Here is a 13,562-nt window from a genome sequence, read left to right on the forward strand (position 1 = left end):
GGGCCTTTGATTACTGTGCCCCAGTGATTGCCGTTCGGGTGACCTGCAGCTGCTCGATGTGGGCAGGGACCCCGCGCATCCTTCTATGTGGGATGGTTGCCTCTATGCTAATGGGCCAATGGACCGGTTCCTTTCCGGCCCTTTGTTGCTGGTGATCCTGGCGTGGTAGGCAGGTCCTGTCGTGTCCAGATAGTCACTGAAGAAAACCGCAAGCAACCAGAGCATTGACTGGATTCAGGGCTCCTCTGCTGGAGAAAATTTTCATCTGGTGGATGGACTACGGGAACTGCTTTGTCTCTACACCTTCCTCAGCACTGTTCTGGCTGTCTCAGAATCACCCAGAGGGCTCCCTAAAAATGCACATTTCTGCACCTCACCCAGGGTCCCTGGAATTTTTAACAAGCTCCCTGAATGGTTGGGATGGGAGTGAGACATTTCAGTCTGTTTCCTATTTCAGTCTGTTTCCCATTTACTCTTGTTGATGCCACTAGAATTCCAGCCCCATGAAGGCCAGAGATTTGTTTGTTATAGTCTCAGCTGTTTTCCTAGTATCTAGAACAGTGCCTGACACATAGCAGGCACTCAATTTTCTTTTTTTGCTGAATGTGTTTATTTTATTTTAAGGATTTTATTTATTTAACAGAGAGAGACACAGCAAAAGAGGGAACACAAGCAGGAGGAGTGGGAGAGGGAGAAGTAGGCTTCCTGCTGAGCAGGGAGCCCGATGTGGGGCTTGAACCCAGGATCCTAGGATCATGACCTGAGTTGAAGGCAGACACTTAACGACTGAGCCACCCAGGCTGCCCTAGATGGATGTGTTTATTTAAAAAAAACAAACAACCAGTTCCTTAGGTAATTCAGATGGGCAGGCAGGTTTGATAAGCCCTGTCCTGGAGGACTTACAGGTTCATTAGGTAAGAAGCCACATTTTTGGGGGACAGCGCCTCACCAGGTATCTCTGAGTAGTTAAAGTCCGGGACAGAGTCATGCTTTTGTTTTTTTTAGTTTAGTTTTTTTTTTTTTTTTTAAGATTTTATTTATTTATTTGACAGACAGAGATCACAAATAGGCAGAGAGAGAGGAGGAAGCAGCCTCTCTGCTGAGCAGAGAGCCCGATGCGGGGCTCGATCCCAGACCCTGGGATCATGACCTGAGACGAAAGCAGAGGCTTTAACCCACTGAGCCATCCAGGTGCCCCAAGTCCAGGACAGACTTTTTTGCTTTTGGACAAAACCAGGTGCTGTGAATGAATTGTCTGGCATAGCCTGGTTGGTGACTTGGGCCTTAAATTGTTTATAGTGTTCTGCTGACGCTGGTGCTTTTGTTCATAGCAAGTCATCGTATGGAGACTTGAAGACTTAGTTTTTGACCTTTGATGATGTTTTTGGAACCTCTTGACTTGGTACCATTTTCTCAAAGTGTCCAAGTCCTGTTCTTCACTGTATGTCTAAGCTCAACAGCAAGATGATGGTATCATCTTGGGTTGGCCACATACAAACTGTATTCCCCATGGGCTCCATTCATAACAGAATGGGCAACTCTACTCCAGTAGGATGGTTTTAGAGTAGAGGTGACATCTTGGGACAGCCACATTTGCTCAGTAAATTTCCAGATTAAGTTCTCAAATGGCAGGCGCTTGGAATTTTTAGTATGGTAATGTGGAATTGTGTCGACGGGTCAAGTTTGATTAGTCTTTGATAAGGACCCAGTCTATTTAGAGGTTTGTCATTTCGTGTCTATTTTGTCCCATGTTGTGGAGCCTGCTGCCTAGCAGCTGTTGTAATTTTTGTCGCTTGTCTTCTCAATCAACCCTGGTTTTGAAGAAATGAAAAGTTGTTTGACTCAGAAAAGACTAATCTACTTTTGGCGGGGGTTTTTAGCTCAGGAAATTGGACCTTCTGAATAGGAGCAAAGAATACGTATCTTTTGCCTTTTAAGAGATGGTTCTTCGTTTCTGAACTATTTTACTGGTCACTTCAAAATAGAATCTTCAGGAGTAGTTGCGAAGTCTTAAATAGTGGTCAGTTTGGGAGCTCTTAAATGTTGCCAGTGGTGCTGTTTGACTTTGTCATCCTCAAACTTACAAGGCATTTCTATTTCACACATCTTTAATAGAGTCAGGTTAGAACATTTATAACTGCGATGTGTCGTCATAAATATGCATTGTTCTTATTTTAAGATCTTTCCGTTCTAAAAGCACGAGTACTTCTGTTGTTATCGGTGAATTTTTTTTTTTTAATATTTAAGACCTTTTTAATGGCAATATATATTTAAAACAGACGTAAAAATTGGCATTCACCCACATATCCAGGTCCTATGAAGAACCAGGTTGGGATGAGTGGGTGAGCTTTAAGGCAGCCAGGTGGCTCCTGTGGGCTCTTCTAGGGCTGAGACTGGTAGCTTTCAATCTGCTGTGAATTTGGGGACAAATAAAGTCTGCATTTCACCAGCTACTCCTTTTAAGTGTGGCTCTTCTTGTGGGTTCATAAAAATTTTTCCAGCAATTGCAGTGGAAATGGAACCTTACTCTTCAAATTGTCCAGTATCTGGTTGACTCTCCGCTCCTTGCAAGATGTCATGTGAATGGGGGAGACTCCCAGATGATACAGAGCCCTTCGGGAGGACATGTGGGTCCCTGGCTCCCCCAAGGGTCTCTGATGTGGGGTTTACTTGGTACTGGGCAGAATCTTTACTGGGCCAGCCTGCGGCCTCTGCGGATATGTGCAGATGCTCAGTGTCTCACTTGACTGGAGCTTTCTTCTAATTCTGGACCAAAAGCAAACAGGAGTTTGGAGGAGGGTGGAGAGAATTCACATCCCAAAATTGGCTTCTGGAATGCAGTAGTTGGAGAAATTTAGTATTTTTTTTTTTTTAAGATGTTTATTTGGATCTTGCCACTTTCCAGAAAGGATTTGAGACAACGTAAAACAAAAGATATTTATAGCATCGCTCACAAAATGGGAAATCAGAGCAAAGGACAGGAAGAGAATTGAGTAAGGATTGACATGACTGCAGAGATGATTGAAACGTGTCCCAGCTTCTCCCAGCCAGAGAGGGAAGGATCACGCAGCCAAGGGCAAGAAAGGAAGGTTCTTGACCAGCAGTGGAGGAACTCCTTGGTGCCAGGCACAACATTGCGAGACAGTTAGTTCCATCCCATTCTACAGCCGGTGAAACTGAAGGGCAGAGAGCTGAAGTCACCAGGCTGTGGTTTGAAGCCTCCTGGGCAAATTGGTCTCAATGCCGTGTGTTGACTCAGAATCTCACACTCAGTTATCATCAGAAGGAGGAAGGATTTCACTTCCTTGGAGTGGAAGAAATTTTTTGCTAATCGAACATTTTCCTTGAGGCTGTACTTTCTATTCTTTTTTCCTAAGATTTTATTCATTTATTAGAGTGAGTGTTGGACGTGGGAGTAGGGGGGAGCAGAGGGAGAGGCACAAGTAGACCCCTTCACTGAGCACAGAGCCGGAAGGCAGGGCTCATTCTCATGACCCTGAGATCATGACCTGAGCGAAAATCAAGAGTAGGAAACTCAACGGACTGAGCCACCCAGGCGTCCCTATATTCTTTTTCCAGACTTTTTCCCTATGTATGTATTTAACAAATGTAATTTTTTTTTTTTTCACGAAAAGGAGGTTGTACTTTATCCTGTATGGGATGTCACTTTATATTATCATGGGCAGCTTTCCACGGCTGTATGAATAGATTGATTCTGTTCATTTTTGATATCTACAATGTTTCCCATTATTAAGATATACCGTATTTCAGCAGTTTCTTAATGATGGATGTTTGGGTGATTCCCAGGCTTTTCTTCCCCTGTGTTACAAACAGTGCTACAGTGAATCTATGTATCTATCGATCTACAAACTACTATAAGTTCCTGTAAAACGAATTGTCAGAAGTGGAATTATGAGGTCAGAGAGCGTATGCTCACATTTAAATTTTTAATAGAAATGGTCAGATGACTGTTGCAGGAAAAGATTGTATCATATTTATTGCACGCCTTCTCTAGTCTGCTGCGTGCTGAGAGAAATGCAAAAAGGATACTGGAGGGTTTATTGCCCTCTAGCAATTTCCATCTACACTGTGTACCTAATCCTAGGGAATGTCTGGGGTGTCGATCTGGGTGGGTGGGTGGGTGAGTGGGTGGATTTAATTCAGCTTTTCAAGCTTGCCTTGCAAACATTGTGCATGGTGTCTGGGACTAGTCTTTCATTACATTGATTCTCTTGGGGATCAGATGTAATTTCCTTAGGGCAGGGACCTCACCCTACAAGGCTTACAGTATGTCTCCCACATCTTAGGAGCTTTGTGGAGACGTTGTAATTAGAATGCCTCAAGCAGCATTTGAGGCTCTAATTGAGATGTTCCGTTTTTTTGGGGTGTATGAAGAATTAATAACTTTGGCATTCTCTACAGGTCATGGAATATCAGCCTGGAGGTGACTTGCTATCACTTTTGAATAGATATGAGGATCAATTAGATGAAAATATGATTCAGTTTTACCTAGCCGAACTGATTTTGGCTGTTCACAGCGTTCATCAGATGGGATATGTACATCGGTAAGTGGGACTCTCTGGTAAGTGTACTGAGAATTTATCTGTGTCACCTGAGAACTCCCACAGTGGAGTGGATAGATGAATAATTTCAGCTTCAACATGATGCTCCATCCCAATTTTAACCAGTCTTAACTGCAACTGGCTGAAAGTATATTTTCCAGAGTGGCAGACATTTCAGTTTTACCCATTCAACAGTGAAATAGATCTAGAATTATAACGTTCTCAAGTTTGCTAATAAGATCTGTGAATGTAGCTGATAAGACTGAGAACTCTTGCATGGGTTCCTTGAGTTATATGGTGGAAAAACCGATATCGATTTGCAGAAGGAACCTGCAAACCAAGGAGTGGAAGACTGTGCAGTAGTACTTCTGACCTCACTCGTTAGTAATTTACAAAGGTGTTCCGTCAAATCCTCAGTCAAAAAGTGTCTCTTTAGGGGCGCCTGGGTGGCTCAGTGGGTTAAAGCCTCTGCCTTCGGCTCAGGTCATGATCCCCACGGGCTCTCTGCTCCGTGGGTAGCCTGCTTCCTCCTCTCTCTCTGCCTGCCTCTCGCCTACTTGTGATCTCTGTCTGTTAAATAAATAAATAAAATCTTAAAAAAAAAAAAGTATCTCTTTACATCCTCACTTACGTGATGTTTTATGTACACCCAAGAACGTTTCCTTTCTCTCCCTCCCTCTCCTCCTCCTTTTTCTTACTTAAATTTTTTTTGCAGAATGTCTGCTTATTATTTATATCTATCAATAGGGAGGTCTATATAGCAGGATTTAGACACTGAGATTGTTGGCTGAATCAATATCCAAGGTTAGCAGTTGCTGGCTGATTTGCATGGAGAAGACAACACTAATTTGTGGCCCTGATTTTCTTAGAGACATCAAACCGGAGAATATTCTCATTGACCGAACAGGACACATCAAGCTTGTGGATTTCGGATCAGCGGCTAAAATGAACTCAAATAAGATGGTAACAAAATGGACTAAGATAGCTTAATAGAGATTGTGTTACAAAGGGTTCTGTGGTCCTCATAAGTTTGGAAAATACGGGATAACTTTGAGTGATGTTTTGGAATCTTCAACTGCTAGTGTATGACATGATTTCTCCAGGGGTGGAGGTGGGGATGGGGACATAGAGCTATTTCCCAGACTTGCTTGACCTTGGCACCCTCTCTATTAATACCCTACAAAACATTTTTTAGGAGCATCCTTATGGTTTGGTTAAAACATAAAAGGAAAAATGCTCACTTTTGTTTTTCTTTTCATTTTCCTTATTATAGATTGTCTTCTGTAATCTTATTTATTTCACATCTCTATTTTCTATTTAGCAAAGTTGAAAGAAATCACTGGCACATTTGAACCAAATATCCTTAAACATTAAGGGGGCGCCTGGGTGGCTCAGTGGTTTAGGTCACTGCCTTCGGCTCAGGTCATGATCTCAGGGTCCTGGGATCGAGTCCCGCATCGGGCTCTCTGCTCGGCAGGGAGCCTGCTTCCCTCTCACTCTCTCTGCTTGCCTCTCTGCCTACTTGTGATCTCTCTCTGTCAAATAAATAAATAAAATCTTTAAAAAAAAACAAACATTAAGAATTAACCGCTCAAAATGTCATTTTGAAGTCCTGGATCTCGGGTAAAAATTAAGCTGTATTTCCCATGCTAAATAAGAAGGCAAGAGGGGCCCTGCTGAGATCAAGAGCAAGAATACTTGAGGGAAAAGATGACAAAGTAAAAAAAAAAAATACATAGATTTAAAAACAAACCCTAATGAAATTGGTACATACTGAAGTGAATTGTCATGTCATCTGTTCTAAAAACTGGTAGGTCTAGGAGAAAATCAACTTAGATCTTAAAACTTATTTTTCAACTGACCCATTTGGTCAAATTTTTAGGAACATGGCTTTTTATTCTTTCTCAGTAAAATACTGATTCTAGTTAAAATGCACAAATTAAGTGGTTAGGGAGGTTACTCTGTAAAATGCCCTTTTTCCCAACCTCTGAAACTTCAGTCCTCATATGCATATGGGATTTTATGCATATGCATAAAATGGGATTTTCCTCATATGCAAAATTGCTTTTTTTCTCAAGTTCCTTGGAGGAAAGCTAGGTGTTATCAGGTTGATATTAGGAAAAGGTTTGGGGTTATGTTAACTCTTTGCACTCCAGGCTCTGGCTTCCCTGTTTGGCAGACCGGAGGCCTACTTGAGATACATTTACTTGGTGTTGAGATCCTTGGAAAAACAGTCTCTCTAGGCACTGTTTCTCCTGCCACCCCATTATGTCCTTGTAATCGATTCCACTTGATCATTACAATGAGAATTATAGGATCAAAACATTTTATGTCTTAAAAATGGGCAACGCAGAAACAGGCATGAAAACTTGGTTGTTGAATCTAGTGGAATAAAGCACAGGAAAAAAGTTAAGTAATGGAAAGGGTTATCATCTAGGATTCAAAAACTTGTACATTGAGTGAGTGACCTTGATGAACTCGTGCATCTAGAAATAAACTGAAGCATGGATACATGGTCTAATAATTGAAGCATCGATACATGGGCAGCTCTGGATGCCATTGACACTGACTATTGATATTTTGCCCTGGATAGTTCTTTATTGTGGGGGGCTATCCTGTGTATTATAGGACATTTAGCTACATTCCTGTCCTCTATCTACTAGATGCCAATAACACCCACTCCTCCAGTTGTGAAAACCAGAAATGTCTCCAGGCATGGCAGAGGGTTCCATGGGAGACAAAATCACCCCTGGTTGAGAACCATCCCAAGTCAATTGAGAAACATCAGACAGCTTATTAATGAGAGCCAGCTGTAGGTACTCACAGTAAGAATACCTACTTGGAAAACTAGATTAAGATCCAAAGTCTCTGCTTGTTAAACAAATGGGAATAAGGAGTATGTCCCGTCCTTGCATCTAGAATCACTCACTCTCTCCCGAGCCCCAAGTGGAGAGAGCGGACTTTCATTCATTTCAGGTTTCTGTTTTTCAGTGCTTCAGACTATCCCTTTTCAGTTCCTCTAATTGGAACAACCTTCACTTCAGGCACGGAGCCCTCCAGAGTCACTCAGGTTTATTTGCAGCTCATTGCTCAACCCCTGATTATTCTGGTGAAGGAGAAAAGCCACTCAGTCCTGCATCCTTGGGAGGCGTCCACCTCCTCTTCTCTTGGAGGAAGAATAGCTTCCAGAAATTTGTGCTTTTAGGGCCAAAATGTGATAAGCACAGAGCAAGGAATTCTTAGCATTGTTTTAAGTGAAAAGGCCTTTTGATTAATCTACGGTCTAGATGAAATCAAGTATGGATATAGAATTATACTTTTTTAAAAATATTTTTGATCAGTGGAGGTGGGTTAAACTTTTTTTTAAAGATTTTATTTGAGGGGCGCCTGGGTGGCTCAGTGGGTTAAGCCGCTGCCTTCGGCTCAGGTCATGATCTCAGGGTCCTGGGATCGAGTCCCGCATCAGGCTCTCTGCTCAGCAGGGAGCCTGCTTCCCTCTCTCTCTCTCTCTCTCTCTCTCTCTCTGCCTGCCTCTCTGCCTACTTGTGATCTCTCTCTGTCAAATAAATAAATAAAATCTTAAAAAAAAAAAAGATTTTATTTGAGAGAGAGTGTGTCCAGGGGAAGAAGAAAGGGGGAGAGAGAAGGAGGGGGAAAGAACCTCAGGCAGACTCTGCAGTGAGCATGGAGCCCTTTGCCCCTTCTGGGGCTCCGTATCACCACCCTGAGATCATGACCTGAGCCAAAACCAAGACCCAGATGCTCAACTGGCTGAGTCACCCAGGCATCCCAACATGTGTCAATCTCTCTCTCTTTTTTTTTTATTAAAAGATTTTATCTTTTTTATTTGCCAGAGAGAGAGAGCACAAGTTGGTAGAGCAGCAGGCAGAGGTAAAGGGAGAAGCAGGCTCTCTGCTAAGCAGGGAGCCTGATGTGGGACTCGATCCCAGGACCCTGGGGATCATGACCTGAACTGAAGGCAGACGTTTAACTGACTGAGCCACCCAGGCGTCCCCCAACATGTGTTTCTTTTAAGTAGAATGCTTTATAGGCCGAAAGGAGTTCTAAATGTTTTTTTTGTACTCAAAATATATGAAATATAATCTACATTTACTGAAACTCAAGTATGTTACTCACCCAAAATCAATCTTTTCCCCTACTACTCTCAAACATTATCTGCGAATTTAGCCATTAGGGACTTGGGGATTGTTGGGTTTTCCATTTTCCATTGTCATTATTTCAGGCTTCTTAGCATGTTGCTTTGAAGCATTCTTACAAACAGCGGGGAACTGTACTGCCCAGAGGTTTGGGTGTCCAGTTGAAGCGTGCCATCCACCTGCTCTGTGCCCTACGGCTACCCGTTTCACCTTAGTTGACTCTCAACGAGTGGCAAATAGCAAACTCTTCCAACTGTCTCATTCAGCTCTCACACAAACCCTTGGAAGCAGATGGTTAATAAAGAGCCATATAGCAATGGCACCTTGCTGGCTCAGTAGGTAGAGCATGTGAATCTTGATCTCAGGGTCATGAGTTCAAACCCTGTGCTGGGGGTAGAGATTACTAAAAAAATAATTTAAAAAAAGGGGGTGCGCCTGGGTGGCTCAGTGGGTTAAAGCCTTTTCCTTCAGCTCAGGTCATGATCCCGGGGTCCTGGGATCGAGCCCCACATCCGGCTCTCTGCTCAGCGGGGAGCCTGCTTTCCCCTCCCTCCCCCGCCCTCTGCCTGCCTCTCTGCCTACTAGTGATCTCTGTCTGTCAAAAAAATAAACAAAAATCTTAAAAAAAAAAAAGCCATATAGCATGTTAAGTGTTAATCAGCCTCCTTGAGCAGTTGAAAATCCATAGGAGATAGCCTTTTTTGACATTTACTAGAAGTGAGAAGATTTAATCCTTTACCCCCAAGAGGAACAACATAATGAGATATCATTCCCCTCCCCAACTCTCCATTCCACCCCTGCTTCTGCAGGTGGATGTTTCTGCCCTGTGTATCCACATGGGGGAAAGTTAGGTTGAAATAGTTTTATGTTTAAGCATTTTATGGGAAGAGGATTAGGAGGAAACAGACAGTAGATTTCTTATTTTCTTCCCATCTGCTTGTGAAAGAATCTGTTAATCCTTTTTTGTTTCTTTTCTTAACCTCTCTGTCTCCTGAAATAGGACTTCATCTTCTGTCTCCTAGTCATTTTGTTTTCTTTTTTTTTTTTTTTCAAAGATTTTATTTATTTATCTGACAGAGATCACAAGCAGGCAGAGAGGCAGACAGAGGAGGTAGGGGAATAAGACTCCTCGCTGAGCAGAGAGCCCGACGCAGGGCTCGATTCCACGCCCCGAGATCACAACCTGAGCCAAGATCACAACCCGAGCCGAAGGTAGAGGCCTAAACCACTGAGCCACCCAGGCACCCCTCCTAGTCATTTTCTTATTGCCTCCTGCTGAACTGGTGTATTTTCATCCTTGTGGATACAGTGAAAATTAACTAAAGTTTCGTAAAACTTGTATGATGGTGCCCTGTGCATGGCTCCGTGTTTAATATCTTATCCAGGTGTGCTGGCTGTGACTTGCCACCAGAGGAGAGCAAAAGCATCTTGCAAAATCCTTGTCAGGATGTGTGACATTAAGTGTTCAATGGGTTGAAGGTGCATGGAGGTCAATAACTAATGGAAATTTAGCAGTCATTAAATTGTCATTAAAAACCTTTGTAGGGGCGCCGAGGTGACTCAGTGGGTTAAGCCTCTGCCTTCGGCTCAGGTCATGATCCCAGGGTCCTGGGATCGAGCCCCGAATCCGGCTCTCTGCTCAGTGTGGAGCCTGCTTCCCCCCTCTCTCTGCCTGCCTCTTTGCCTACTTGTGACCTCTGTCTGTCAAATAAATAAATAAAATCTTAAAACAAAACCTTTGTAAATTGCTATTAAGCACCTAATGTACTTTATGCAGGAGATGTGATAAAGGAAGCTAGGGATATTTTCCCTTAAAATTTAGAAAATTACAAAATGGCTAGACATTAATGTGTATAATCACATGCCTGTTATGGGACAGGAATTAGGGAGTTAACTTGACTCTCTTGGATAAGTCTCATCATGAGTTTGAAAATGAGGCATTGATGACTTACACCCCTTGCTGGATCATGCTGATAAACACAACCCAGTTGAGCTCCTTTTGACTCTGTGCACTGCAAACAAGGAGAACTGAATATTCTCAAACAATCCAATGTGATGATAAAATAAAACCCAATAAGTATGAAGATGTGTATTTGAGGATTACATAGTAACAGTTCTGCAAGGTAATTAGGCATAGAGGGTAAGCATTTAATGATGACATTAGTTTTTCTTCTCTTGTTTTCATACTAAAAAAAAAATTATGGTCAGTATTGAGGGTTTTTACCAAAACCCTGTAGTTTAATCTTAATCCCGTGCTGAGCTCATTAACATTTACACACACATTAAAAGATAGAAGTTTTAGGGCGGGCTCCCCAGCATTAAGGCTTTCCCATGGCTTAAGCTGCTTTCAGTTTCTCCCGCTTAAGCTGCCCTTAGACCAGATATTGTCTCCTTTCTCCCCACTTTTGTCTGTCAGCACTGGCTTGTGGCTTTCTCGTGCAGTGTGACCATCTAGGTTTTCCCAGTGTGTACTTGCAGTGAAAAAAAAATTTTTTTAAAGATTTAATTTTATTTTTAAAGTAATTTCTGTACCCACTATGGGGCTCGAACTCACAACCCCCGAGATCAAGAGTTGCGTGCTCAATTGAGCCTGCCAGGGACCCCCTCAGTGGAAATTCTGTTGCCCAAAGCAATGGATGACTGGTGTCAAGAATACCAGTATCACACTGTCCAGATTTAGGGTTTGGAAAAACCTATGGTGGGCTTGAGAGAAGGGGTGAAAAGAGAAAGAGCAGGGAGAATGGGTCTGTTTCCTACAACTGCGGGTCATTGGGGCAGAGGGATGGACAAGTTACAGGCTGGATGAGCTTGAGTGTCCATCCCTAGGGAAAGCATATAAAACCCAGCCTTGAAGATGCATGGCCATACCTATAAAATCTCTAACGTCTCTCAGGGGCGCTCAACATCATTTAATGGGAGGAAGGTTCTTTTGTGCCCATGTAACTGCTCATGTGAGAGAAGCCTTTCAAAAGGCAGGATTATTGGACAACTGTAGGATTGTTGGTTAACACAGATACGACTAACATCAGGCCCTTTCTGTTTGATGGAGAAGAAGTCAGAGAGGTGATTCTTAGTCTTTAAATTTCATGGGTCAATAAGACTTCAAAACAATTTTCAAAGCTGAAAGGGTTGCCGGCTGACTCTGTTGTCTAGGAAGGGGTGGGGGTGGGGGGTAGAAAACCTTTCATCAGCATCATTTTGAGAAACAAAGGACACATAAACACTAAAACAGAAGGACAAATTCTTAGAAAAAAGGACAGTTCTTCAAATGGGATATATTTAGCTTTAGGAAAAGACCTACTACATTGTCCTAGCCTTTCTTTGCCAAGGTCAGGTGCTTTGAGTGCCATTGGATTGGAGGCCTCTAGATTTCTGAGCATTGGGAAGGGAACCATAGGACCAGGAGTTGGGGGTGAAGAAAATGAACTCATTAACATTGGACTTCTGGTGGAAGATATTTATCATGTCTTTCCCTGTGGGTGGCTCGAAGTAGGATTGTTGATTCCAGATATTTAAGCTTGAGATACATCGAGTTTGCAAATATTGTTTTGCCCCAGCTAGCTGCCAGGTTTTCAATAACGGCTAGATTGATCTTATAGATTCATCTTTAGGATTTATTATCATTTTGCTATTTTCATAAGAGAAGCTCTGGATAACGTGTATCAGGAAAGACATCTTCCGTCCTAGTTATATACCGGACTCTTATTTGTGTAACCAAAGGGTGTATATCATCATCAACTCTTGCCCTTTTGCCTTTGGATTATATCATGTTCTTTTTTTTTTTTTAAATTTAATTAGTAAATCGTTTGCATTTCCTGACGGCATGGCACTTGACAGAAGGTTTAAGTGCCTGGGAGAATAGTAATCAGTGGCAAATCAGCCTGTAGCCTGAAATGTGGCTGTTTGGCAGTCTATTTGAGAATAATTGAAAGTTTGCTGTGTTCATTTTATTTATGGGTTTCCAGGTGAACGCCAAGCTGCCGATTGGGACTCCAGATTACATGGCCCCCGAAGTGTTGACTGTGCTGAATGGGGACGGGAAAGGCGCCTACAGTCTCGACTGTGACTGGTGGTCGGTGGGCGTGATCGCCTATGAGATGGTTTATGGAAGGTCCCCGTTCACTGAGGGGACCTCAGCCAGAACCTTCAATAACATCATGAATTTCCAGGTAAAGAGCCATTCGTAGATTCCAAGGTAATAAGGAGAGCTGTCATTTAAAAATGTGTGAATGAACATTTGTAATATAAATCAGCAGTGCTGGATAATAACAATAGCAAATGCTTATAAACCACTTCGTGTTAAAAGCTGCTCTAAACGCTTTAGAAATTGTGTTTCATTGACTCCCAGGTGCCAGTCATTGTAAGCCTATGCCATTCTTTTAGGTACTGTTAAAAAAGAAAAACTCTTGCTAATTAATCTATCATATTTCATTGATTATAAAATGCATTTTGATTTCAGTGCTGTTAAGGGAATAACTGAGTCTTAGACTTGAAATATAGCTCATTAACTTGGCTAATCCTTAAACAATGTGAGAGGTAGATATTCTTTTCCTTTTACAGATGAGGAGACCAAAGCCCAAAATGGTTAAGTAATTTGCCTAGAGTAGCAGGCAGTCTGGCTTCGAGACCTTTCCTTGGATAGTCTGCTGTGCTCTTTCTCAGCACTCTTAGCTGTGAGCTATGGTGGTAAAATCGAATGGGGCTAGGAATTAGAATTATAGGAATATATATGAAGTAGCATAAAAACCATTTTCTAATAACTGTACGTTCCAGTATGTTAAACCCATTTCTTAAGGCTATGATAAATATGTATGTCTTAGTTTCAACTGAAAGGAGAGAAGAG

At 42.3% G+C, this 13,562-nt stretch overlaps 1 protein-coding gene across 2 annotated transcripts in view; it reads left to right on the forward strand.

Moving 5' to 3' along the window:
• CIT (citron rho-interacting serine/threonine kinase) overlaps positions 1 to 13,562 on the forward strand; it is a 164,745-nt gene that overhangs the window by 26,966 nt on the left and 124,217 nt on the right. For both annotated transcript variants that reach the window (XM_046024531.1, XM_046024532.1), the window contains exons 6-8: positions 4,423 to 4,565; positions 5,432 to 5,525; positions 12,685 to 12,888. In XM_046024531.1, the coding sequence (XP_045880487.1) occupies positions 4,423 to 4,565; positions 5,432 to 5,525; positions 12,685 to 12,888 (441 nt within the window). The remainder of the gene's footprint in view (positions 1 to 4,422; positions 4,566 to 5,431; positions 5,526 to 12,684; positions 12,889 to 13,562) is intronic.

This window comes from Meles meles, chromosome 12, assembly GCF_922984935.1.
Source record: "Meles meles chromosome 12, mMelMel3.1 paternal haplotype, whole genome shotgun sequence".
In the NCBI taxonomy this organism is placed as follows: Eukaryota; Metazoa; Chordata; class Mammalia; order Carnivora; family Mustelidae; genus Meles; species Meles meles.